At 51.6% G+C, this 27,349-nt stretch overlaps 7 protein-coding genes across 7 annotated transcripts; 4 read left to right on the forward strand and 3 right to left on the reverse strand.

The window, feature by feature from the left end:
• Positions 1-215: 215 nt before the first annotated feature.
• Positions 216-1,945, forward strand: TRIVIDRAFT_143917 (uncharacterized protein; the record flags this gene model as incomplete). The annotated part of the gene is made up of 3 exons (XM_014104130.1): positions 216-780; positions 903-1,511; positions 1,587-1,945. The coding sequence occupies 3 exons, from the start codon at positions 216-218 to the stop codon at positions 1,943-1,945; spliced, it is 1,533 nt and encodes a 510-aa protein (XP_013959605.1).
• Positions 1,946-2,802: 857 nt separating this feature from the next.
• On the forward strand, positions 2,803-7,221 carry TRIVIDRAFT_177367 (uncharacterized protein; the record flags this gene model as incomplete). The annotated part of the gene is made up of 3 exons (XM_014104131.1): positions 2,803-5,967; positions 6,037-6,432; positions 6,496-7,221. Coding segments are annotated over 3 exons (4,287 nt in total), but the record flags the coding sequence as incomplete, so codon positions are not given.
• Positions 7,222-8,155: 934 nt separating this feature from the next.
• On the reverse strand, positions 8,156-9,702 carry TRIVIDRAFT_33285 (uncharacterized protein; the record flags this gene model as incomplete). The annotated part of the gene is made up of 3 exons (XM_014104132.1): positions 8,156-8,291; positions 8,372-9,434; positions 9,507-9,702. 3 exons carry the CDS (start codon positions 9,700-9,702, stop codon positions 8,156-8,158), a joined length of 1,395 nt encoding a protein of 464 aa, XP_013959607.1.
• Positions 9,703-10,908: 1,206 nt separating this feature from the next.
• On the forward strand, positions 10,909-16,215 carry TRIVIDRAFT_33123 (uncharacterized protein; the record flags this gene model as incomplete). Its single annotated transcript, XM_014104133.1, has 7 exons — positions 10,909-11,557; positions 12,029-12,150; positions 12,217-12,317; positions 12,369-12,942; positions 13,003-13,830; positions 13,901-15,604; positions 15,676-16,215. The coding sequence occupies 7 exons, from the start codon at positions 10,909-10,911 to the stop codon at positions 16,213-16,215; spliced, it is 4,518 nt and encodes a 1,505-aa protein (XP_013959608.1).
• A 658-nt stretch (positions 16,216-16,873) lies between these two features.
• TRIVIDRAFT_72521 (uncharacterized protein) lies at positions 16,874-18,635 on the reverse strand (the record flags this gene model as incomplete). Its single annotated transcript, XM_014104134.1, has 4 exons — positions 16,874-18,112; positions 18,175-18,247; positions 18,304-18,353; positions 18,422-18,635. The coding sequence occupies 4 exons, from the start codon at positions 18,484-18,486 to the stop codon at positions 17,110-17,112; spliced, it is 1,191 nt and encodes a 396-aa protein (XP_013959609.1).
• Positions 18,636-19,920: 1,285 nt separating this feature from the next.
• TRIVIDRAFT_62088 (uncharacterized protein) lies at positions 19,921-23,142 on the forward strand (the record flags this gene model as incomplete). Its single annotated transcript, XM_014104135.1, has 5 exons — positions 19,921-19,940; positions 20,004-20,140; positions 20,200-22,340; positions 22,412-22,499; positions 22,577-23,142. The coding sequence occupies 5 exons, from the start codon at positions 19,921-19,923 to the stop codon at positions 23,140-23,142; spliced, it is 2,952 nt and encodes a 983-aa protein (XP_013959610.1).
• Positions 23,143-25,404: 2,262 nt separating this feature from the next.
• TRIVIDRAFT_85193 (uncharacterized protein) lies at positions 25,405-26,818 on the reverse strand (the record flags this gene model as incomplete). Its single annotated transcript, XM_014104136.1, has 3 exons — positions 25,405-26,097; positions 26,533-26,575; positions 26,621-26,818. 3 exons carry the CDS (start codon positions 26,816-26,818, stop codon positions 25,712-25,714), a joined length of 627 nt encoding a protein of 208 aa, XP_013959611.1.
• Positions 26,819-27,349: the final 531 nt, after the last annotated feature.

A 27,349-nucleotide genomic window follows, 5' to 3' on the forward strand; every position in this document is an offset into this window, starting at 1 on the left:
CTCCATGACGCGCAGGCGCTAGAGCGCCCCCTTCCGCCCAAGAAAAAAAAAAAAACCAGCATAGAGGGAGAATTACGTTGAGAGCCGTCACGTCGCACGAAACAAATCGGCATCGGTGCATCGAGCAAAAACATCGAGGCAACGCGTGTCCCGACAGCGACAGCGCCCTCTGCAGCGGATCTGAAGAAACATGACTGGCGTGCCTCTGCTTGCCAATGGCCTCCATCACCCGCTCCAACCGGCGAGCTGAGGGCCTTCACCTCTATGACCGTAACGTGAACGCCAGCCCCCTCACGCGCTCGGGGCCTGGGCCAAACTCCTTCCACCACGGCGCTGCGGCGGGCGGTCGCACAAAGCGAGCCCTCGACGTGGCCGAGCGCGAGTTCGAGGCCATCCGGCACAAGAAGACGAGAATCGCCGTCGAGATTCTTGCAAAACCCCAGCTGCCTCTCGAGACTGTGAATGTACAACCGCCGATACCGCGACGAGCCACAGTGGCGAGCAGCGCAAGTAGGCAGCCTGTCCCCCCTGTGCAGCCCACCAAGCCAGCGGTGCCCATATCCGCAGAACCGGAGCCGCACAACTCCAGCCTGACGAAGCACCAGGCCAAAGTAATAAATGGCATAAGGCACGAGCTGGATCGCCTGCAGCCGCTGCACGACGATACCAAGGAGCAGGGCCGCAAGCTGCGGTCGCAGGAGGCGACCAGGTTCAAGAGCGACCTCTCTGCCTATTTCCCGGACTACGACGAAGTAATAGGGAACGACCCCAAAGAAGAACGTGAGCAGCCCTACCTCTCTACCCACCTACCTTGGGCATTGCCGGACAGAATACCGCTCTGTCACCTCGAGCTTCTGCTACTCTGACATTGCTTGCAACGGGTAACTGACCAGCTGATGCAGATTTGCTTAACCCTGAGACGCCCATTATCATTATCGATACCAGTCTGTCGCGCGCGATTCCCGATGCTCAACGTACAGCGCCTCGACCCCACCACCAAAACCTCAGTGGCGTTGATTTTCCTGTCAGAGGATACGGAGATGCCTTATTCACTGATGTATTCGACTCTCAACGCATCGACTTTGGCTTTCTAGAAGCCCAGCACAAGAACAAGAACATTGAAGATCCCTTACCTGATGCTCTGTTTGAACCGATTCATAAAAAGGCAGAGAGGGTTGAACGGTCGATCCGCAATACTGAAAAAGGTCGTGCACAGCATGAAAAGGACCAAATCATCCGGCTCCTCGAGGGCCTCCAAGGCCACGACTGGCTAAGGGTCATGGGTGTCAGTGGCGTTACCGAGACCAAGAAGAAGAAGTTTGAACCGGCTAGGATGCACTTCATCAAGGGCTGCCAGGCTATACTGGCCAAATTTCGTAATTGGAATCTGGAGGAGAAGCGGCGGAAGCTTGAGAAAGAGAAGGCTCTCGCGGAAAAGGCGGAGCAAGAAGATGAAACAGACAATAGCGATGAAGAATCGCAACAAAGGGAGGATAGCTATTCTAAGGAGAGTGATGATGATGACGACGACGACGACGAAGAGGATGAAGGAGAAGATGAGGCTGAAGAGGATGAGCCTTCGCAAGACGATGCTAGTGAGACGTCCTCGCCAGCCAAGCAACTGCGACGAGAGGCCAGGGCGAGATCAAAACTAGCGGCTGCAAACTCCAAGAGGTCACGGCCTGCTAACAAACCCACACCTCCAACAAGGCCCCCAGAGCCCCCCAAGGAGTTCAAGTCCTTCTTCACCAAGAAGTACGAGCGCGAGAGCGCGCTCAACCGGCAAAGACGAGCTGGTAGAAAAGTCCTTGCCTGGGGCCACCCAGTCCCTGACATACCTGAAGCCGACTTCGTTTTGCCGGAGGAGTATCGGAATGAGGAAACACTAAAGGCTCGTGAGAGGAAGAAGCGCAGAGATAGGCGAGAGCGGCGGACTTCGAAATAACATTGGAATCATTGCTACGGGCGTCACCCGGGGAGGTTTGGAAGAACAAAATACCAATGGCGTCGAAGGATCTGATTTGCAGGGCGTTTGGCGGGTAAGGTCATCGAGAGGAGATTTAAGTAGCTCATGTATGTAAGATTAGCAGTATGGGGGTCATCATACCAAGCATTAATGCATCAGAGATTATGAAGGTGCGCAAACCTAGGCTGGGACGAATAAAGTTTTTAAAAATGGAAAAAAAGAAAAGGAATATACCCAAAAAAACTAGCTTTGACAACGCGAGAGTATGAGCGTGACTGTGGAAGGAAAAATATACTAGACTAGGAGCGTCACTGAACTCGGCCTATACCGGATATTTTGCGGCGTTGGTGGAGAGGTGAGTTTGAGCCAGTCGGAAGCCACAATGGGCTGCGAGCTGGTCCGTGCTCCCTGAGCTTCTCTCTCGACGCGCGCCACCTCTGGCAACAATTTGTTCAACAAACTGCGAGTATCGCTATATTCCTTCTGCTTTTCCAGCGTCTCTCTTTTCAACGCACCGGAGTTTTGCGATTTAGGTATATCAGCTCGTGTTCTTTTCAGCGGCGCCGTTTCTGCCGCCGCAGGCCCCTTGCGACCAGCCCCAGCCCCAGCCTCAGCCATTAGCGACGACGGAACCTAATGCGATGAACCTGACGCTGATCTGAGAGCACTTACTTTCGTCTCAGATGCGCCCGTGACGAATGTACCGACCTCGATGCAGTGACTTTGCAATTTAAGCTCGCTGGAGCCGCGCCGCTCTTCAACTTCTCCCCCCTCTCCAACTTCTCGCTACCATCGCCATGACTACACTTCCTAGCGGCTCCAACTCAACGCCCGACATGGAGGAGCAGGCGTTATCGCAGCATCCCCTGCTGGATGGGCGAGATGGCCTCCCTCCCATTGAAGACCGGTCGATCCTCGGATACTTTGTTTTCAAGCAGGAAGTAAATCTCGAGGTCAACTTTCGAGATCGACGCATCGATGGCACGACGAATATTTTTATTGTTACCTTCGTCGATAAAGCCGTCGAAGAAATCTTACTCGACGCTGCCCAGTGCGAAATCGACACAAATAACATAACCGTTACCGAAATGCGAGAGATAGATGGGGAAGCCGTCGAAGGTCAGAAGCGTAAGGTGACTGCTGAATACCGCGATCCCTACCAGAAACTCGCACACCCCAAGGGCTGGAACTGGAGGGCCGACCATCATGATCTGCGGCGTATCCGCGCCCGTTCGATTTTTCACAGCCGCAAAACCGACGTACCCGCCGAAAATAGAGGATTCGAGGGCTCTACGCCGGCTTACGGCTCGCTCAAGGTGAATTTCCGTGGCAAAGGAGAGCAGGAACGACCAAGGTTGATTATAAGAAAATCAATGTCGAATCTGGATGCCGTGGAAAAATCCCACAAGCAATTCAAGATTACCATACCGTTTACGAACAAGAATCCCAGAGATGGCCTGCATTTTGTTGGTGTCGATCCGCTGGACAACAGATTTACACACATGTACACTCGCCATTCGATCCAGCCGGGAACTGCGTGCTGCATATTCCCCTGTGTTGACGACCATGGCGCTCGGTGTGATTGGAGGATATCCATCAAATATCCGCGAACGCTTGGTGATGCCCTTCAACAGGCTCTCGCAACCAAGAAAGATGGAGCGTCTCACAACGGCGTGGACAAAGCGCAAACTGATGGCAATGACCTACACTTCAAACTTGCCGAGGAAGACAAGCTGCGAGAAATGTCTGTTGTCTGCTCTGGTTTCCTTATGGAAGAGACAGTTGATCCCGAAGACGACCACAAAAAGATAATGATATTTGAGCCGGAGAAGCAAGTCTCTGTGCAAAAGCTTGGCTTTGCCATTGGCCCCTTTGAACATATTAACCTCTCATCAGAGTCCAGAACCGAGGAGGATGAGGTGAAACTTGGGATGAGTGCGTTGAAGATTCACGCCTACTGCTTGCCCAACCGAGCCGATTGGGTTCGCAATACTGCTGCAGCCCTGACTATGGCTGCCGACTTCTTTACCTATACCTTTGCCAAATACCCATTTGGCAATTTCAAAGTCTGCTTCCTCGACGACATGGTTGAGGACACGGTAGCACTGCACTCCCTGGCCTTCATCAGCAACCGATTGTTGTATCCTGAGGATATTATTGATCCGGAGATTGAGACGACGAGGAAAATTGTACACACTTTAACCTCTCAATGGATTGGAATCAACATGATTCCCAACACGCGCAACGACATGTGGCTCGTGGTTGGCATCGCTCATTACATGACGGATCTGTTCATGAAGAAGCTCTGTGGCAACAATGATTACAGATTCCGAATGAAGATGATGGCGGACAAGCTTGTCGAGTTGGATGTCAATCGGCCTTCACTGGCAGATCTTGGACCTAACCTCCACTTGGGCGAATTTGAGATGGAGTTCATGGCACTGAAAGCACCAATTGTGTTTTTTATCCTTGACAAGCGGCTTAGCAAAGCGTCCGGTGGCCACGGATTGACTCGCATCCTGCAGAAACATTTGACCAGGGCTCAGATTGAGGGGAGTGACAAATTCCTCGTTCTGGATTCCGAAAAGTTTAGAGCTACGTGCGAAAAGGCTGCCAAATACCGCCTCGAAAGCTTCTGGAACCAATGGGTATACGGCTCTGGCTGCCCGCGTTTCGATGTCAAGGCCAAATTCAATAAGAAGAGGCTTTGTGTCGAGTTGATGCTTATACAGGTGCAGCATCAAACTAGCAAGAAAACCGAACTCAGCAGGGACGACTTCTTGAGAGCTATCAAAGAGAGAAGGGCGGATCTCAAGACTGGTGAAGTGCAGCCACTGTTTACTGGACCCATGACTGTTCGCATACACGAGGCTGATGGAACGCCGTATGAGCACATTCTGGAAATTCGAGAGGATGCAACTCGTTCTACCAAGTTTGAGATTCCTTATAACACCAAGTATAAGCGTCTAAAGCGGACGCGTCGCATGAAGGAAAAGCACAACGCAGGCGCGAGCATGGAGATACCTGAAAACACTGACGACGCCCTTCTTTACTGTCTCGGAGATGTCCTTCAAAGCCCAGAGGATCTTCGAGACTGGGAATTGATAGAATGGGACCCGGAAACCGAGCGCAAGATGGACCAAGAGTCTTATGAGTGGATCCGTGTCGATGCTGACTTCGAGTGGGCATGCAGCATGAACAGAACTCTCGAGCCGTACATGTATGTGTCCCAACTTCAGCAAGATAGAGACGTTGTTGCTCAACAAGATGCAATGTTGTATCTGTCAACTGGCCCTCTTCATCCAATCGCATCGGGGTTCCTCGTGAGAACGCTTGTTGATCGCCGCTATTTCCATGGTATTCGGACCATGGCAGCGCAAGCCCTCACCAGGCAAGCCAACATCAAAGATATACCGATGCTTGGACTGCGACAGTTGATGCGGGCTTTTCGCGACATGTTTTGCTATGACCAAACCAACCAACCTCTTCAAAACGACTTTTCCGATAAGAGACAGTACAATGTCCGCTGTTCAATCATCAAGGCTATTTCTGAAGTTAGGGATGGCACAAACTACTGTCCATTCGAGGCCCGACAGTTCATCTTGGACCAACTGCTCTTCAATAACAATGAGAATAACCCTTATTCTGACCATCATTATATTGCGATGCTGGTTGAATCGCTGGCCACCTCCCTCATTCCGGCGCAGGCGGATGAGTGGTTCAAACGCCAGGTCAAAGTGCCCACCGATGAGGAACGTCAGTTTCTCGACGAGGCAATGGAGCAGATTGAACGAGTTCTCAGGCGTGACGAGTGGACAAACTCCTATCAAAACATATGGACCATCGCTGGGTTGGATGCCAAGCAGCGCCTCATGAAGGCAGAGGTAATCCCAATAAATTACGCCGATTTTGGCCAATACTTGTTGGATGGAACCCATGATCTTATTCGTATCAAATGCTTTGAGGCTCTGATTGATCTTGGGGCACTTATGGATCCAACAGTCTTTACCTTTTTATTTTACTCACTCATGACGGATCGATCACCCTTTGTTCGCGACAAGCTTATCCAGGCGGTGGCTCGAGGGCTTGCATCTATTGCATTCGGTGAATACTCAAAGGCTGTTAAGAATGAGCCTGCTCCGGATGAGGCAGATGCTTTGTTACTTATTCAAGATAGTGCAGAAGAAGTTGCTGCCAGAAAGGAAAAGTTTGCTCGAAAGGAAAATCTGGATGCCGCGCTCAAGGCTTTGAGAAGGGAAATGGAAGAGACGTATGCTACCGACGAGAGGCACTACAGCACTGCTATGCGCAAGGCGTTGGATCACCCCAACCTCGGACGAGCTGAAATAGAATCCCTTCTTGAACTGGCAGCTATGATGTTCGAAGAAGCTACAAGCTGGGTGCTCACTCTTAATCTGCCCAAAGGATGGAGGGTGGAGCGGCCGGTACAGCAGCTCTCGGATCGGGTGAGTTACCAGAAATTCTTCCTGCCACCTTTTCCCAGTAGATGATTTACTAACTGTTTATAGTTGATGATGAATTTCAAGTCTTATTACAAGACGAAGCTCAAGAATGCAGCTCCTCCACCGCGACCCCCTATGCCCGAGGCAAAATTGCCCCCACCCCTACCCAAGGCATCATCAATCAAGATCAATACGAAGGCCGCACAGCCATTACCATCGCCTCGGCCTACGCCCGTTTCAAATTCAACACCCCCTAGTGATACAATAGTTGCTGCTTCTGTCGCCTCCCGTCCGGTCAACGGCAATGGCACCCCTTCCAAACCAATTATCAAATCGGATGTTCAGGCAGGCGTACTGGCTAAGCGGCCTCGACCAGAAAAGGGCGATAGCGTCCCGGCATCAAAGAGACCCAAAGTGGAGTCACAGCCATCAAATCTCGACAAGATTCCTGGTGCTCCCCCGAAAAAGCGTCACATTGTCACTCTGAAAACTTCCAATCCGAAACGGCTTGCCGTTATTCTTGGCGTATCGAAGAGTGCTTCAACTGCTTCTGCCATGCCTGGCAGGACCGCCCTGCCCTCTGCAGCCCCCAAGGAACAACATTCCTTCGGGTTAGCCAAGGACTTGAATACGCCAAAGCCTCCGCGTAAGCCGCTACCCTCTGGAGATATAGTGAGAAAGCCCCTGCCATCAGGTGGCTCATTGCCGAGTCTCCCAGGTTCTACGACCAGCAAAATATTCGCAAAGCATCGGCCCCCAATGCCTGGGCCAAAAACGCTCAGCAAATCACCAAGCAAGTCGCCTAGCAAATCTGCTACTCCACCAGTGCCAAGTCAAACAGCGGCACCAGCTACACCAGCGGCACCAGCGGCACCAGCAGCTGTTCCGAGTGCGCGCCCCAAGATTAAAATCATCAGAAAGCCTCAGCCATCACAACCTCCTCCATCTTGAAGCGAGGCTGTCCGTATGGGAGAGAGCAGCTGAACGGATGATTTAGAGAGATGATGATTAGGAAAACCCGAAAGTCTCATCTATCCGACAAAGCGCGATGATGTTGAACAAGAGTTCAATATCATAACAAACTCTTGTTTAAAAAAAAAATACAATTCGAACGTGGGAGGGTTCCTGATTTTACGCATGGAAGACTGTGGAATTCGCACACATGATACCTTTTTTTTTTTCTCCTTCCTTCCTCAAAAGCACTCTTTAGACCTGTTTCTCGATTGTGCTTTTTGGCATTACTCTGGCGTTTAAGGGGGGATCGTGATGACAATGCTTTCTAGGGAGTTGGCGGTCACGAAGATGAAAGTAATTGGGATGGAAGGATGGCATGGGTGGGCGGTAATTTGTGTATGCTATAGAAAACAATGTGGCAGCCTCATGATATGACTTGGACCGATGTGTATAAGTTTTGATGGACATTTGACGCCCATTTCCCATGTATCTCTACGATCTTGCTAAATTGAACAGAACACCGCCCTCTCTTGGAGCAAATGTTGCAAATGAGCACACTCACATCATTCCCATCTCTGTGGCTAGTGGGCACAAGAGAATTTACCTTTGGCCTTGGCCCGTATCTTTTGTCTATCTTTATAGGGTATATAATGAACACAGGTATAGCTGAAATAGTTCCCAAAGTCTTTCCAAGAGTGTGTGTATCCAGTGTTGTTTTGTAACCAGAAATAAAACATTGGCCGCCGCTTTGAATCCGCTGGGCATAGGTCATTTATGCTTTGGCATCTCCTTCTCTGCCCCATCGTGCAGTCTCGTCGCCGTCCTTCCATTCTTGCTCCACATAGCCAATCTGCTGCTTGACCTTTTGAACCATCTCCTTATCGCCGGTGTTCTTGCCAGCGTTGTCACTGTTAAATTTTCAAGTAAGTCAACTGTCGAATTATACAGACGTTGTTAGATGACTAGTGGCTCTCCACGAATCACTCACCTAATCTTAACAGCTGGCCGACCAGCAGCTGAGCTGAGCTTGATGACAATGTTCAACGGCACAGACTTTGTGCCGGTCTTGAGGTGTGTAAAGTCGTTTGTCAAATAGGTGCCAACACCAAATGTAGGCTGAAAGCCGTACTTCTGAGAGACTTCCAGATACTCCAAGCAACGGTCGATGTTGAGCGAATCTGAAAACACAATAATCTTCTTGTCCTTGATGCCTTGTCCATCATAGTAGTCACGTAGCAGTTTGACATACTCGGCAGGATCTCCAGAGTCTTGTCGCACTCCTGCAAACATTTCAGCATATGTCTTCATGCTTCCGTCGGCCTTCTGGAAGACTTCAGGGCCGAATCCGCCGTCGACCGGACGAATGGGCAAGCTAAACGCCCTGAGGAACTCCTGCGTGCCAAAGGTGTCTGTCAGAGCAATGGCCAGATTGTTACCGAAAGAGCTGACCCAGTGGCGCAGGGCCTCTTCTGTCGCCTTGGTGTAGTCGTTGGTTATGGCGGCAATTCCCATAAACCACTCATGAGCCACAGTTCCGACAGGAGGGATGCCGAAACGCATAGCCAGGTGTACATTACTCGTTCCCGTCAGCTTGCCAGGAAAGCCCTTTGCGGTCGCCTCCTTAGACGCCTTGACTAAACCGCGAAACACCAGCGCCTGGGTGTGGTAATCGCGACGTCTACGGGTTCCAAACTCGGAAGTGGTGCACCCAGCCTCCAGCAGGCGCAAGCCCTTTTCGAAAGCCCTTTCCTCTTGTCCCTCGTAATTCCAATCCGTGTCCATGAAGCGGAAATAGGCCTCAGATGTCAATGCCAATATGGGGATCTCATAAAGAATCGTGTCGGACCACGTGCCCTTGATCTCCATGTGGACGTCGCCAACGTCCGAATCCGAGCCCGAATCATCTCCGACGGGGCTGAAGGTTGTCAGAACCTGCTCTCGAGGTCGCAGCCGGAACTCCTTGAGGAATTCGAGGTAGTCAGCAGTCAGATACTTGCAGTGCTCCTGCAGGAATCGGTACTCTTCGTCAGACAGGGAGATGTTGCCGAGCTCTGTCGAGATGAGTCAGTACATACATACGCATCGTGCAGCTCAAGGAAGAGCAACGGGGACAAAGGACTCACTTCGGATCTGTTCCTCTAGCCACTTGAAAGCGGCCCTGGACAGCCTCTTGTCGGGGGTTCTGTTAGTAAAGGCATAGGTCACGGGCACGTCTTTGAAGAACTTGAAGACGGCGCATTGCATCGTCAGCTTATACAGATCCGTGTCCAGGAAGGAGATGACTCCCTCGGGAAAGGGCGACGAGCTGTTGAAATCCATGGCTGGAGATCAAAAGGGTAATGATAGGGGGGGTTCTGTTATGGTGCAAAGGGACAGTTTGGGGCCGTGAGGTGATTCACAAAGAGTTGTCGCAAAAGTTGTTTTGGGTTAAGTTAGTTTAAGTTCAGCCATGTTGGCGGGGGTCTGGAGTGTTTGAGAGCCTGCCGCTGATAAATTCCCTAGGAGCTATCGACTTACCGGCGCTCCGCAGCTGGGACGAGTCAATTCGGATTCCCTGAGGAACGTGCCTTGTACTCGTATACGAGAGAATTGAACGGCCACCAAGGTACATGCTAGCAATTTTGCTCTAGGGTGCTGCCTAGCAGAAGCTACTATACTTGGATCCTGTCTCACCTGCTGTAGCATCTACTGTCTTCTCGTTGGGTCCTGAAGGATTCATCTACATGCGTCCACAGTACTGCCTGGTACATAGGTAATTAGGTAATGGCGGTACGAGTAAGTGAGAAATTATAGGTACTACTAACAAAACACAGGCAGGATTCTTCCAGCCAAAGTGCCGTTGAGAGTGGGAGAGAAATAACTGACTCTGACTTTACTCGTGGACCCTGTACATACTAGCATGCCCTCTAGCTTAAGTTGTTTGCGCTTCTCTGGTGGGCTGCATGATATCATGTCGCACCGCTGGCGCCGAATTCCGCTGCTTCAGAATCAGATAAGGGACAAACAATAATCCGAGCCATCCACGATTGCCAAACGCCAGCTGCGAGGGATGAATTCCGCTTCAGAGCGCTTATCACCACGTGACGCAGAATCCTCCGCGGCAAGGCCAGGCGATGGCCGTCAGATCTCGTCACCCTCTCAGTTCGGAGCTACTTACACCTAGGTTTGCACCGGTACAAGTTTGTGTGCCCTTCAGGGTTTTTCTCTTATAGCTTTTGCCGCGCCATTCCTCTGGCCAGGTCTTCTTCAGGGATCCGGGATTCCATGTAGGAGCACATCGGCTCAGCTGTGCCTACAAGCTGTAAGTCGTTTTTTTCATTCCGCTTTGGCGCGACCAAGACAGCCCTCCGAATAATCTCCTGAGCCGGCTTAGAGGTGTGGACGGACAAACATTGACAAGGAGCTGTCAACTGCCGACATACGCCCTTGCCGGCGAGCTTCTATACTTTCGCATTGTCTTTTGAGCAGCCGTGGTTGATTATCTCCTGAATTCTGCTAATTTAAAATCCTTCTCGGCAGATCAGCATGAACAGCCAGAATCTCCACGGCCACGGTGGCGGCGCGCCGTACGATCGGGAGCGCGAAATGGACGAACGACATCGCGCCATTCAACAGCACGAAGAGATGGCTCGCCGCGACCAAGAACGGGAGAGAGAGCGCGAACGAGAACGAGAGAGCGACCGTTACCCTCCGGCACCGCACCAAAGCAGCGCGGGTTCTATCCCCATTCACCAGCCGGTGGCCTCGCGGATCTCCGGTGCCATCCACAGCCCCGGAGGACTGCTCGCAAATCATAATGGCAACGCGCCTCCCATCTCCCTCGGCGCTCCGTCGGGGCCTTTGGGCACCTTTGGCGGACCTTTGCAGAATGAGCACGGGCGGCCGATCCAGCACGGCGGGCCGGGCGGTGCCAACGGGCAACACCAGATGTTTCCATCGATCTCTCACACACAACCTCCTCCCAATAACTCACAGGCGGCGCCAGGCGGTGGGATATTCGGCGGGCCTCTGCAGCCCCAGCATCCACAAGATGGAGGCCGGGGAGGTCAACAGAATGCCGCCATGGTTGGTGTGGCTCCTGGCGGGCACCAAATGCCGGGTGGCATCACACAGGGCCAACAGCCTATTTTAAATGTGAGTCAAGGGGATTTTTATTTCTTTCCATCTTGCCGGTGTTTTTCGCCTTTTCTTCCCCTCTTTTTGTGTTGTGAACACAAAGTCGAATGGAGCTCAAATCTGTGGGAAAAACCGATGGAGAGTGGCAGCCAGCTGCCAAAGCCAGCCGCCAGAAAGTGACGAGAAAGTCAGATATGATTCACTCTGGCTGCTCGTGCTTTTCTTCCCCTCCCCCTCTCAACCTTGATTACTTTTCTCCTTTTGCGTACAACAGCATTCTTTTTTCCTTCTCCATTCCCTTCCTCTTCGACCCGATCCAGCACTGTTCTGCAAAGCAACCTGCGTGCGTTGCGACCACCTCATAAACCTTCTGCACTCTCCACTCTATCATCATTGTACAACCTGAGCGCTGGCTTAAACCCGATTATCGCCATGGATGGACCACAGCAATACCCTGCGGTGGCCATCACACTGCCCTCCGGTCGCTCTTTGGCCAGTGTCGTTGACCCTGTGGCGCTTCAAACTCGAGCGTTTCTCGATTTTCCAGCTGGGGCACGAGAAGTGGTCACAGCATTTGTTGGTGGTGGTGAACGTCTAATCCTGGCCTGTCGCGATGACACCAAGCTTTGGGGTTTCTATCATCACTTTCATGTGCCGTTGAATCTCAGATTATTAAATATTCTGCTGGCCGGCGGCTAATATTTTCCATCTCTTTAGGATGCCCTTACCTACCTTGATCAAGTCAAGGTGCAGTTCCACGACCAACCCGATGTCTACAACCGCTTTTTGGACATTATGAAAGACTTCAAGAGCCAGGCGTACGTAAAGTATAAGGTTCTAGTAGATTTCAGACGTTGACATGTATTCAGGATTGATACACCCGGGGTTATCAACCGGGTCTCTGAATTATTTGCAGGGCACCCAAATCTGATCCAAGGATTCAATACCTTCCTCCCTCCTGGGTACCGAATAGAATGTGGAGCCGGCAACGATCCGAATACCATTCGAGTCACTACTCCCATGGGAACCACAGTCCAGTCCATCGCTGGGCGAGGCCCTCAGCCTGACGGCCATGGACTTGCTGTTGGTGGCCAGCCCTTGTTCCCCGAACGTGGAAGCCAATGGCAACAACGGCCTCAGCATAGTATTGAGAGCCCAGAAGCTGCCTTTAGTACTCCGGTCCAGAATGGTGCCAATTTGTTCGTCCAAGCTGCGACTCAAGGTGGCGCATTCGATGGCCCAGGGGGTCACCAACAGCGCAACCCCCCTCAAATGCCAGGAAGTGCTGGGCCGCCTGGCGGACCAAATGCAAGGAATGCTCACACGCCTATGCCTACTTCTGGTCCAGGCGCAGTCAACGGCGGGGCTGCTAATCCGGCAAACATGGAACGCCGGGGCCCTGTTGAATTTAATCATGCCATCAGTTATGTCAACAAGATTAAAGTAAGTGCCCATAGCTGAAGCGTCAGCTTGCAAGCTTTTGACTAATTCAACTCTGCGTAGAATCGCTTTCAGGATAAGCCAGAGATATACAAACAGTTCCTCGAAATCCTTCAGACTTACCAGAGGGAGCAAAAACCGATCCAAGATGTGTATGCCCAAGTGACGACCCTCTTCAACTCAGCACCGGATCTCCTAGAGGACTTTAAGCAGTTCTTGCCAGAGTCTGCTGGCCAGGCTCGGGCACCTCCTGGTCGTCCGGACGACGGCGCCGTTGCTGGATCTAGTCACACGCCTCAGCCTGGCATGAGGGATGGACAGAAGATGCCCCCCTTGGGAAGCTTTCCGCCGCCTGTCAGTGCTGGCAAAGACAACAAGAAGCGGCCGCGGACTGATAAGCAAACCCCAACTCCCGGCTCAATTCTTACTGAACCCCCGGTTTCAACTCGTCTGCCTCCTCAAACCATCAACGGCAGCAAGCGACCGAAGCTCAGCCACGCGAGAGGGAGCGGGGATGGCATCTCCATTGAACCCACCCTTACGCCGGTCATGCCTGAGCCTTACCCCCCTCGTTCTCCTGCAACCTCAAACCAGGAAGAGATTGCTTTCTTCGAGCGGGTTAAGAAGTTCCTTAGCAATCGGTCTTCGATGAACGAATTCCTGAAACTTTGCAACCTGTTTAGCCAGAATATTATTGATAAGAATACTCTTTATCACAAAGGTGCTCTCTTTATTGGCGCCAGCCCAGATTTGATGGCGTTCTGGAAGGCGTTTGTTGGCGTCGACTCCCAAGATGTGGTCATCGACAATAGGCCCGCACCGCCTCTTGAAAAGGTGTCCCTGAGCAACTGCCGGGGCTATGGACCCAGCTATAGACTTCTGCCAAAGAGGGTAAGCAATCTCAAACGAAGCATGCATTTCCATCCGGCGTATGGTCAAACTAACCAACATGTTATCATAGGAGCGTCTTAAGCCTTGCAGCGGCCGTGATGAGCTTTGCAACTCTGTCCTGAATGACGAATGGGCGTCACATCCAACCTGGGCTAGTGAAGATTCGGGCTTTGTCGCTCACCGTAAAAATCAGTTTGAAGAGGGCCTTCATCGCATCGAAGAGGAGCGCCATGACTACGATTTCAATATTGAAGCAAATCTGAAGTGTATCCAGCTCCTCGAGCCTATTGCTCAACAGATGCTTGCAATGTCCCCCAGCGAAAGGGAGGCATTCCACATGCCTTCTGCTCTTGCTGGCCAAAGCACTTCCATTTTTAAGCGCATCTGCAAGAAGATTTACGGAGAACGTGGCATTGATGTCGTCAATGACATGTATACCAACCCATTCGACGTAATCCCCGTGCTTCTGGCTCGTATGAAGCAAAAGGACGAAGAATGGCGCTTTTCGCAGCGAGAGTGGGAAAAGGTGTGGCATGCTCAAACGCACAACATGCACCTCAAGAGTCTGGACCACATGGGTATCCTGGTCAAATCAACAGACAAGAGGAACCTGACGGCAAAGCATCTGGTAGATGTTATCAAGACCAAGCATGAGGAACAACGTCGCGAGCGCATTCTTAAGGGCAAAGCTCCTCGCCACCAGTTTGTTTGGGATTTCAAGGATAAGGAGGTTGTTCTCGACCTCTTGCGCCTAATGATGCTGTATAGCATGCACAATGGACAGCACAGCGGCCAAGAGAAGGAGCGTATCCTGGACTTCTTTGAGACGTTCATCCCTGCTTTCTTTGATCTCCCCGAAGAGGTGGTCCAAGAGAGAGTTCCAAAGATGCAGCCTGAATCTGGCGAAGAAGAGATTGAAGACCAGACGCCCGCCGAGCTGACCAATGGCCGTAGTCGCCGCAATGGAAAGAAGGGTGATCTCCTTAGGGGGGTTCTTGACCCTGGCCGAAACGGCAGCAAGCCACGGAACCAGAAAGAGGACAGCGCGGCTTCTGGCAGCAAGGAGACGACTCCTGAGGTCGGATCTGCCAATGAAGAAGAGATGGCTGATGCTAACGACGACTCTGCCGTCCCCGAGGTGTCTAATGAGCGATGGATGCCCAGCATCCCTAAGCCAGTCGTAGTCGGAGACAACGATAATGCGTTCCTGGACGCCGATGGCGAGCTCAAAGCTGATGGCTTCTTCACTCGTCCGTGGTACAACTTTTTCTGCAACCAAACCATGTTTGTTTTCTTCAGCATCTTCCAGACGCTGTACTCGCGACTCCTGGATATCAAAGACAGCAAGGAGGCAGTTGCAGTTGAGATTTACCGCCTCAACAAGCCTAAGCCCGCCAGAGACCTCGGATTCACTGAGAATCACATGACATTCTTCGAGCCCAACGAAGAGCCTGCCAAGTTTTGGCCCAAGACCCTTGAGCTTATCGAGGACTACATTACTGGCGAGATTGACGAGAACCGATACCAGGATGTCATGAGACACTATTACTTGAAGAACGGCTGGAAGCTGTATACTATTCAAGATCTGCTCAAGACTCTTTGCCGTCTGGCTCTGACCTGCAAAAGCCTTGACTCGAAGGAGAAGACGCCGGATCTTATTCAGCAGTACATTGCCAACCGAGAAAGAGAAGAAACGAGCTACCAGACTGAAATCAGCGCGAGGAAATTCGCTGAGAAATGTGTCAAGGATGGCGATCTATTTGTTATCTGCTGGGTAAGTTGTACCAAAAAAAAAAAGAAGGTCTAACTGATATTCTGTTCCCATCTGCTGACACTTGACTCTAGTTCCCTCAGAAATCAGAAGCTACGATTCGATGGCTCCAGCGAGATGAGACGACGTTCTATATGGATGAAATGCGTCTGCGTGAGAGGTGGCAATATTACATCTCTTCCTTCATTCGAGTGGAGCCTACCGAAGGTGTTCCTCGATCAAAGCTGCAGAAGGTCGTTCTCACTCGCAACCTGCCCTCCGGAGACTCCGACTCGGACGAGGATTCCATTCCCAAACCGGTGTCGTACAAGGAGAACCTCACTGTCAGCATCTGTCTCAAGAGTTCCAAGATGATATGGGCACCTGGTACTTCCGAGTACTTTATTTATGACCAAGCGCCAAAGTCCAAGGAGCAACGCGAGCGGCGCGAGAAGTTCACCAAGACGCTGAGCAACTTTCGCGAGCTGAAGCTTCTTGAGAAGATGGTGCACAACCCAGTGTGGGCCAAGGATATGAGCCCCGAGGAAGTCCAAGAGCAGAACAAGAACTTCCGCAAGTGGATGGACGAGGGAATCTCTCCAGCTGTTTCTAATGAAGATGTGGATATGGATTAGGGAATCTCTCCAGCTGTTCGTAATGAGGATGTGGGCATGGATCCGGGGTTTTGGGGATGCTGTCTCCCTCCACTCTTTTGACCTTGTTGTCGTTGATTTATTCTCCCCTATCCTTTTCTCTTTGAAAGGAAGACTCTGCAGGCATACTTCGAGCGGAATTGGGTTGCGCCTTGTGTTTTAAAGTTTTCTTTTTCGCTTTTCAATTTTTCTTTTATTCCATGGCTGCAATTTTTTTTTTTTTTTTTAAGAAAACCAAAAAGAAATGTCTCGCATGAAACAAAAGTACAGCAGGCAAAGTGGATGGCAAGAGCACCTGAAAACGAAAACAGAACTGGCTTGAACGCCCTCGACGAAGAGGATTATCAAACGAGGGTGGGCTCTGTGCCAAGTAGTTCATCTTGCAGCGTGCTCTCAATTTTTCATTTTGCAATGTTACTTTGTACTTGGGTTACGTTTATGTTTTTTCATTCCCATTGAAACTCTGTACAGGTAGCTCTAGTGTAGCTTCAATTGATACGCAGAGTTGTTACTAAGATGGGCTGTTTCGTTGTAGCAGCGATGTAAGCTTAGGTGTGGCGAGATGTTAAAGTTTTTCTAGACCCGGTATCTTCAAGCGATGGAGCTCTAAGATATCGTCTGCTTACTGCAAGAGAAGACTGTGCAAATGTAAAATTTTGAATTTGTATTTTGTTTTTTTAACGTTTCCTATGTATAATCCAACTCCAGCCCAGCCAAATCTCATGTAGGTGTATGGCGGTATATATATTGCGGGCGGGTCTAAATCTCTTTGCCCAACCAAGCTTTTTCTACCTCGCTTTAATTATTGACTCATATATTCATAAATGCTTATAATTTCGACGGCCCCAGTCCGGAATTTGATTCAGGGGTAGGCAGTCACTGCAGGTTCTCGATAACCAGAGCAGAGGCGCCACCACCGCCGTTGCAGATACCGGCAACGCCAATCTTGCCCTTCTTCTCCGCAAGGACGGAGGTCAGGGTAGTCAGGATACGGGCCCCGGAAGCACCCAGGGGGTGGCCAATGGCAACTGAACCGCCAAAGACGTTGACGTTCTCGGGGGTGAGGCCGAGGAGCTGCATGTTGGCGAGGGCAACGACGGAGAAGGCCTCGTTGATCTCGTAGTAGTCGACGTCAGCAGGGGTAAGGCCGGCGTGCTTGATGGCCTTGGGGATGGCAGCAGCGGGAGCAATGGTGAATCGCTCAGGCTCACGCTCAGCATCACCCCAGCCGAGAATCTTGGCAATGGGCTTCAGTCCAAGCTCCTTGAGCTTGGCCTCAGAGACCAGAACAACGGCAGCGGCACCGTCGTTCAGGGGAGCAGCGTTGGGGGCGGTGATGGAGCCGTCAGACTTGAAGGCAGGGCGCATAGCCTTGAGCTTGGCTTCGTTGAGGTTCTTGACCTCGTCATCTCGGTCAACGACAACGGGAGGCTTGCCTCGGCCACCGCTAACCTCAACGGGGACAATCTCCTTGAAGAGACCGGCCTCAGTGGCAGCCTGAGCCCTCTTGTAGGTGTTGATGGCATATTCATCCTGAGCCTCACGGCTGATGCTGTGCTCGTCGGCGCAGAGCTCGCCCTGGAGACCCATGTGCTCATTCTTGAAGGAATCGGTCAGGCCGTCCTTGAGGACACCGTCGACGAGGGACTGGTCACCGTACTTGGCGCCGGTGCGGAGGGTGGGCAGGTAGTGGGGGGTGTTGGACATGGACTCGGCACCGGCAGCGACGACAACGTGGTTGACACCGAGCATGATGTTTTGGGCACCGAGGATGACGGCCTTCAGGGAAGAGGCGCACACCTTGTTGACGGTGGTGGTGACGACGTTCTTGGAAAGGCCAGCACCGACAGCGGCCTGACGGGCGGGAGCCTGACCCAAGCTAGAAGAGGAATATGAGCATCTATACGATCGAGAGTGGGATTCGTGGCATGTTGGGCTTACTTGGCGGAGAGAACATTGCCGAAGAAGACCTCCTCGACATCTTCGGGCTTGACGCCAGATCGCTCAACGGCTCCTGTGATGCTGTTAGAATTGGACACTAGAAGCAGCAGTGTTGGAGAGCAGACAAACCCTTGATGGCGGCAGCACCGAGCTGAGTGGCACTCAGGCTTGACAGGGAGCTAGATGGAAGGATCAGCATCAGACAGAACGCGTCAAGGGGAAGACAGAAGCAGGTCTCTTCTCTTACCCCAAGAAAGAACCGACGGGGGTTCTGGCAGCTGAGACGATGTAAACGGGGGGGAGGCCAGACATTTTGGAGGAGTGTTGGAGGAATTGGTGGATTGGGATGGATTGAATTGGCCTTGGGATGGATTGGAGAGAAGAAAAGAGAAGAATTGGCTATGGGGGAGGTGAGCGAGACCAAAGGGGTATATATACTAGTGTAGTGCAGCCCAACAGATTACAAGGCAGAGAGAAGGCCAAGAGGCGGATGGAGTGACAGACCGGGGGAGCAAACGTGCTGGGACGCGGGTGAGATGAGAAATTATGGATCGCAGGATCAAGGCTGGACGGATGGATGGATGAGATGAGATGACGAAGACGAAGATAGCAAGGGCTTGTTGGATCTCGCAAACGTCGCAATGCAACAATGTTTGGCCGGCTACTGTGCTGTATCCTATCCTGAAGCCGAGTGACGGCGGAGAGGGGCATTCTTTTTTTCTTAGTGGCCGTGGTTCGGCTCTTGGGAGGGAACCCCTCCATGCCTCGCATTGTCCAGGTACCCAGTACGCCACTTGGTAGCACCAAAGTGTACTCGCATTCGAGCAGCATTGGCTGGAAACCAGCTGGAATTGCGCCGTTGTGATCCACTGGAATTGCCATGTTGGGCAGTAAGCTGCCCACTACATACACTACTGTACCTTATTCTACAGCAGCAAATGCCCAGGCACCTCTCAAGGTTCTAGATACCTTAGGTACCTTACTGGAGAAGATGAAGATTGAAAACTTGAAGCATGTACATGTACCTACTATTTACAACTATTCAACGTCCATGCCCAACAGCAACAGGCCCCTTGCTGGCTGCTGATAAATCCCTATCCATTGATAGTTATCAATTTTACCCCATCGAGATGAAATCGCAATCATCTGCATCAGGGCCAATTCCACATAGTAGTGCTGAGCGATTACGCTAGGAAGATGCGAGCAAGGGCCTCCCGTATCCGTATCCGTAAAGTTGTCAGACACATCTCTGCTGCGCAGAGTATCAGTAACGGACATGCAGACAATTATTCAATCCTTCCGATCCAATGATACGGTTGCAATCGTTGGCCATGCAGGTAAGATGCAGATTGCTGTCCGGGCTGAACTTGAAAGTCCGAGTCAGTCTCAAGGGCTTAAGTACACGGGTACGGCGCAATACGAAGTAGAAAGTACCCTGTACCTCCTCGAGCAGCAAGACCCCTGCTGACTAAGAGACAAGCCAGGCACCTGGCGGATTGATGGATCGATGCAAGAAGCTGCCGATAAGATAAGATGCGATACGCCTCAGCCTTGCATATCGCCACGTGATATGCTCCCGCCAGCTTTGCTCTGCAGAAAAAAAGTTGCCAGAGACCCGTTTTGGTACAAGGCAGGCAGGCGGTCGGTACAGCAGGTACACGCGACTTGCGACGATACCCGTGTCTTGAGCATCTTGACTTCGTCGCCCGCCATTGACCTTGGCTTTTGGACTAGACCGACGACAAAATGGATGACCTCTACGATGAGTAAGAATCAATGCCCTCTGCAGATAAGATTTGCTCTGAATGCGCTGCTAACAAGCTCCCTAGGTTCGGAAACTTCATTGGGGAGGAGGTTGAGTCTGAGGAAGCGTCCGAGGCTGGAGACGAGGCGGGCGACTATGCATACGACGATGAGCACGAGGGGGCGCCCAGTGTCACTGGACAGGAGCTTATGGAGCTCGATGGTAGGTTCATCTACATCTAACTTGTAAAACAGATGGCTGATTGATTGCGCCCCGAGCAGATGGACCTTCGAATGCCGTCATCCTCCATGAGGACAAGCAGTACTACCCCACCGCCGAGCAGGTGTATGGCGCCGACGTCGAGACCCGAGTAGAAGAGGAAGATGCACAGCCTCTGACAGAGCCCATCATTGCGCCGGTCGAGCAGAAGAAGTTCAACATCGAGGAGGTCGACCTGCCCCCCGTCTATTTCGATCGCGAGTTCATGGCCGATTTGATGAACTTCCCCGAGCAAACAAGGAACATTGCGCTGGCCGGCCACCTGCATCACGGAAAGACGGCGTTCATGGACATGCTTGTTCTGGAGACTCATGACATCACCGATAGGCTTGAGCGGAGAGTCGGCAAGAAGCGCGATGAGGCCCTACGATACACCGACATCCACATGCTGGAGAGAGAGCGGGGAATTTCTATCAAGGCTGCACCCATGAGCCTTGTCCTTCAGAGCACCAAGGGAAAGTCGCACCTCTTCAACATCATTGATACCCCTGGCCACGTCAACTTTGTAGATGAGGTGGCAGCAGCTTCTAGGCTGGTGGACGGCGTGTGTCTAGTCGTGGATGTGGTTGAGGGTGTCCAAGTAAACACTGAACAGATTATCAAGCATGCTGTTCTGGAGGACATTCCCCTCACGCTCATCATCAACAAGGTGGATCGTTTGATCCTGGAGCTGAAGCTGCCTCCCAAGGACGCCTACTTCAAGCTCAAGCACGTTGTAGAGGAGGTCAATACAGTCATTGCCAACACCATCCCAACCAAGGCAGCTTCACGGCGGCTAAGTCCTGAGAAGGGCAACGTTCTATTCGCCTGCACGGACATGGGATGGTGCTTCACTCTGCCCTCCTTTGCCAAGATGTATACCGACACCTTCGGCGACATCAACGCAGATGAGTTTGCTAAGCGGCTTTGGGGAGATGTTTACTATAACCCAAAGAAGCGGAATTTCACACGCAAACCGGCAGAAGACAGGTCTGCAAGATCCTTTGTCCACTTCATTCTCGAACCCATCTACAAAATCTTCACACACTCCATCAGTGACAGTCCGGAGCAGCTGAAACTAGTTTTGGCTTCGCTTGGCATTGAGCTGAAGCCATCACAATACAAGGCAGATGCAAACGTCATCCTCAAGTTGGTATGCGAGCAGTTTTTCGGTCCTTCATCGGGCTTCGTCGATATGGTTGTAAAGCACATCCCGTCGCCCACAGAGGGTGCACAACGGTTGTTGGAGAGATACTACACTGGTCCTCTGGATACAAAGGTTGCAGAGTCAATGAAGACATGTAACCAGGATGGCCCCTTGGTGGTCCACGTCACAAAGCTATTCAACACCTCGGATGCAAAGGGCTTCTACTCGTTTGGCCGTGTTCTGAGCGGCACTGCCCGACCTGGTGCCTCCGTGAGAGTTCTCGGCGAAGGTTATTCTCTTGACGACGAAGAAGACATGACAATGGCCTCCATTGGCGAAGTGTTTATCGCAGAGACGAGATATAACATTCCCACAGACGGCGTCCCGGCAGGTAACTTGGTACTGTTGGGAGGCGTAGACAACTCAATCGTTAAGTCAGCGACAATTGTCCCTCCTAAGCTGGACGATGATGAGGATGCCTTCATCTTTAGACCTGTCACTCACTTCACCGAATCTGTCCTCAAAGTGGCTGTCGAGCCCATCAATCCTTCCGAGCTCCCCAAGATGCTTGACGGACTACGCAAGGTTCAAAAGTCATATCCCCTCATCAACACAAAAGTCGAAGAATCTGGCGAGCACATTATCCTGGGAACAGGAGAGCTCTACATGGACTGCGTTTTGCACGATCTGCGGCGGTTATATGCCGACATGGATATCAAGGTATCAGATCCAGTAACAAGATTCTGTGAGACAGTAGTGGAGACTTCGGCGACGAAGTGCTACGCCATCACGCCGAACAAGAAGAACAAGATCACCATGGTGGCAGAGCAGCTGGAGAAGGGCATATCCACGGACATCGAGACGGGTGCTGTCAGAATACGAGACCCCGTACGGAAAACGGCCAAGTTCTTTGAAGAAAACCACGGCTGGGACAAGTTGGCGGCCAGGAGCATTTGGGCTTTTGGTCCTGACGAGATGGGGCCCAACATTCTTCAGGACGACACCCTGCCTACTGAGGTAAGTTAACACGTAACCTTGGGCCTCTGCTTGAACAAGCTGCTAACGATTGTTTCTTTTCCTCACACTAGGTCGATAAGAAGCTGCTGAATACTGTCAAGGAGTCCATCAGACAGGGCTTCAGTTGGGCTACTCGTGAAGGTCCCCTCTGCGAAGAGCGTACGTGTTCCATCTGCTTCCTTATTTTTCAAGCATCATATTTGTGTAGACGACCATTCGCTAACAGCCGTTAATAGCCATCCGCAACACCAAATTCAAAGTTACAGACGTGGTCTTGGCCAACGAGGCCATTTTCCGCGGCGGTGGTCAAATCATTCCCACTTCTCGGAGAGCATGCTACTCATCCTTCCTCATGGCTTCTCCTCGTCTCATGGAGCCCGTTTACTCCGTGTCCGTCACCGGGCCGGAAGACTCTTACATGGAAGTCTACAATGTGCTCGCCCGACGCCGCGGCCACGTTCTATCCGACGGCCCCGTCGCCGGCACACCCCTCTACCGCGTAAACGGCCTCATCCCCGTCATCGACAGCTTCGGCTTCGAGACGGATCTACGTATCAAAACCCAGGGCGGCTCCATGGTCAGCCTGGTGTTTGACAGCTGGAGCATCGTCCCCGGCGACCCGCTCGACAGAGATCAAGTCACGAGGCCGCTCCAGCCTGCTTCGGCGCAGGCCACGGCCAGAGACTTTGTGCTCAAGACAAGGCGGCGCAAGGGCCTCAGCGAGGACGTCAGCGTCAAGACATTCCTGGAACCGGAATTCTACCAGAGCTTGATGGAGAGCGGGATGCTGGGTGATGCGTAAATTTTATTTTCCGACAACAATAAAGAGAATCTGCGCCGTATTACGAAATTGTGGCTCGGCACATGTTGGGTTATCTATGCTGCCATGTCCGCTATATATAATTCGAGGAAGGGCAAGAATGCACTAGAGGGAATATCACAGCGGCTGGAAGCAAGAAAAAAAAAAAGGGGGGGGGGGGGAGGGAGGAGATTGGAAATGCACGCAAAAGCCGTCGAGGAGCAGCAGTACGGAGTATGTAGGTATATAGGAAGGGCGAAAGCACAGATGTTAGATTATTTTTTTTTACACCTTAATGAAGACAAAGATGAGATCACCATCGCCAATGAGGTACGCTCTGTTTCGTCTGGCCAGCTGCGCATGATTGGTGGAAGAATGGCGATGCCCCCATTGCAGCTTTGCAGCGCTTTTGGGAATGGGGGGACCCATGCTTGGTTTTCTGTGTTCGTCTGTATTAGTACGAGTACATTCTCCAGTTAACATGGAGTCGTATTACTACTGCCTAGCAGACAAGGTCAAGGTAGCTGGCTACCCTTACTACATACAAATCTTGCCTTGCTCGTCATCTTTTTTGATCCGGGATAAAAAGCGTACTGTAACATGCCGGTGATCAATCAAACGTCCGCCCAAAAGGGATCTATCATAATCACATCCAGTAATCTCATCTCAGAAAACCAACCCCCAGTCCGGCAGAAGCTCAGAGCGCATATCCCTCCATCTCATCTCCACATTGCCATAAAAGGGACAAGACGGATTGGGCGTCCAGCAGGAGGTTGCGAGTCAGTCAGCGAGATACAGCGTTTGTAAGCACCCCATGAGCCTAGCATAAAATAGATTAAAAAAATAGAGAGACCTAACAAGACCAAGATGTTTGTTCTGGCTTTCTAGAGGACAGTTTGCAGTTTTTGCACTACGGATAAGAGGGTACTGTAGTACATGTAGGTACGGTATATGCACCCCCTGCCAACGCCATTTTCCCTTCAAAGAAAAGAAGAGAAAAGAGGTGGTGTACTAGCAATACTAGTACGAATATGCAGATGCAAATGCACATGGATGCAGATGCAGATGCAGATGCAGAACCAACAACCAACCAACAACCAACAGCAAATCGCAAGTGCTGCCTCCAACCGACCGTCCCATTTCATGCAGGAGTTCGTCGCCAACGTGCAAAAGTTACTTTTGTCGCTCGCTGGTTGCTGCCGTAAACATCCCCTGCTGCAGATGACTGACATTGTTGGTCTGTCGCCAGGGTACGTGACATGATTCAAGAATGACAGGTCAAGTTCTGGCTGCTCTGACAGGGCTCACCGCCTTTGTACAGAAGCAGCTCTCAGCTAATGTACTACAAAAGGTACTGTGCAGCACTAGGTAAGCACAATCAGCAGTACATACTTGACAGATCAAATGAGCAACAGGCTGGTCCATAACCAAGGTAGTGGTGTATTGCTTATAGCACTTTGCAGCATCTTACATAGTAGCACGCCCATGTCCCGTGCTAGCAGTTACTGCCGGCATGATGACATTGGATCGGGCCACAATAGCCTGTCAGGTCGGCATTTAGCGTCCAGATGTGCAGGGAAGCTCGTTTGGCTGTGGTATTCATCTAGTACTTGTAAGCCAGCTCAGTATTGGCTTCTAGATTCGTTTTCGGCGACTTCCACAGATCTGAAGCATCCCCTGCTTGTTTGCTTGCCCATCACTGGGTTTCATTCCCAAGGTTGCAATGGGTTATATACAAGTACGGATACACGGGATTTGGCCATCACGGGAAATGGCGAGCTTCCATTGGGCCGATGACGGAGATTTCTTTGGGAACCGAGATTCGTATATTTTCAAGCCTTGTTCTCCAACCAAGGTCGATATTCCACAGCCAAGAAGTTTGCGATGGGCTTGCGTTGGGCTTCGTGGTAATACTAAGGGCGGCTCTTTGGGAAAGTCCAGAACACAGCCCGTGCAATCTGACGGAGTTAACAACGGGGCGTCATTCTCACAAGTCAGCCAGCCAAGTTTCCGCGGCCCCACGTCTAAGAAGAAAACACAAACAAGACAAGTCATGATTCATAAAATCCACGCCATTAAGAAACACGCCCAAAATATTCTGCTCTGATCCAGTTCGAGTTCGCTGCCAGTGTTAATATTGGCTTTCATCGGTTCTCATTGCGGCCGTTATCGGTTGTTCGGCGAATATCAGGCCAGCTACCTCAGCCACCACATGGTAGTCTCAACAGTATCAGTGTAGTGGTAGTTGCTACTTCACGCGGCCGCTCCTTGCAGTCGCGCTGCCAGTAAAGCTCTCACTGTAGTCAAAGCTTTCTCATCTGGCCTCTCGGATGCTGATCATTTTGACTCCACGAACAATCTGTTATGGATACCCTAGTGACACCTACAAAACCCATTCTCGTAAGCTGCCCATGGGCGTAATATCACGAAATGTTGGATTGGCCGTTCGAGGCCTAAGAGACCTGGAGACACGTGGTGACACAAAATGCGAGCACTAGCATACACGCTTTAAACCAAGCGGGCACAAAAACATCTTGACCGGCCGGTTTTTCTCCTTTCGAGATTGAACAATTCAATTCTCTAGGCAAGACTCTAGCATCTTGTCCAGGACACTCCTCAACGAGTCATTTTCCAAGGCCGCTGCGACACGCTCCTTGTCGCTGAGCTGTTTGTTCACTTGGTCATCTTGGCTGTGGCTGTTTTCCTTGCAGATGACTTCCACGCGGTAATTCGGAGGCAACACCTGCTCCAGCCGGACCCTCACGCCAAGCCCAAGAACGGTAGCGAGAGAGCAGTGGGTGACGGTGGGAGTAAGCTCGACGGTGACTTGGACAATTGTGTTTGGACTTGGCACCCCGAGAGCTGGAGAGGGAGTTATGTGAATGTCAGGGAGATTGATGACGGACAGTTGACCCAACGATACGGGATGTTCCGGATCCGTTATGCTAGAAATGAGGTCTGGGAGTGGATGTCAGTACTGTCAAATTCTGCCAGCAGTAGCATATGGAGCCAAGGCAAACGTGATGTGACGAGAATATTCAAGGGGCATCTCAAGATGTAGTTGTTGGGGAGTAGTCCGCCATGCCCGTTTGCGCAGGGGACGTTTCCCTCCTCCCTCTTCTTTGTTGGCCATCAACTCAAATGAGCCAAGAGTAAGCAGCTAAAGACATGAGAATTCCCCAGAACTGACAGTTGGTGGCATGATCTTGACAAAACGGGTTTGGCATGTCAGGGGAGGCTACATCGGTCTTCAGTTTGAAACGCCGACTGTGCACATGGGAGAAAAGACGTAGACGCACGGATCAAAGACATCATCAATTAGGAAGCAGCAGGGTGGAAGGATGGCCAAGGAGGCTCAAGGCTATGTAAAACATTTGGGGGTCGCAATCATACCGTAGATCTCTTGCTCGTCGATGGGTTCGGCCGATAAATCGTCCTCAGCAGCAGCTCCTGAGCCGGCACCGAAGCGGGACCAAGCCACTGCCGTAGCAGTGTCATCCTGATAACGGATGTCGTCGTCTTGCAAGAAGGGCCGAGACATGTATGACGGCTTAGCAAAGATCAGGTCCGAATATCTACAGTCAGGCCCATTGCGCGGAGCGGACCGCTTCTGCCGAGTTGGGAGCTGAGAGGCGCTCAGAATCGTTGGGTTGGCGTTATCCAGGGCCGCAGCAGCCATCTTGTCTTGTGTCTGCGGGTGAATATAAGAGAGCAAAAGATGCGCGGGGTGCGTAGAGGTGTAGAGGCGTAGAGGCTTTGTCTACAACTGCTGGACAGCAGCAGCCAGAGCTAGACTGGTGAGGAAATATTTCGGGGTCCTGACGCGGGGCGATCGGCCGACGGTTCAGGGCGACGATGCAGGGTTATTCGCACGAGACGAGGGGGTGCGTTTGCGGAGGCAAGTTGGGACGACAATGGAGATAATCGAGAGTTTGACCATTAGTAATGGGGGTTGGGGGGGCTTTTTGCGGGCGGCCAGAAACGCTTTCCGTGCCGCAGTAAAATGGGGCAGGGTAATTGTCTTCAAGGTTTCTGCTTGGCAGGCAGCGGGGAGCGGTGGCAGGTGTCGGAAGCTGAAGCTGAAGCTGGATCAATCTTTTCCTCGTGGCGAAATCGGAGTGGCTGTTTGTAGATGCGACGTTTGGGGTTGAGGGCTTTGCAACTCGCTTCGTCACGTTGTTCTAGCGAGATGTGACTGCTCGATATGGAA

Source organism: Trichoderma virens, assembly GCF_000170995.1.
Source record: "Trichoderma virens Gv29-8 chromosome Unknown TRIVIscaffold_3, whole genome shotgun sequence".
Taxonomy (NCBI): domain Eukaryota; kingdom Fungi; phylum Ascomycota; class Sordariomycetes; order Hypocreales; family Hypocreaceae; genus Trichoderma; species Trichoderma virens.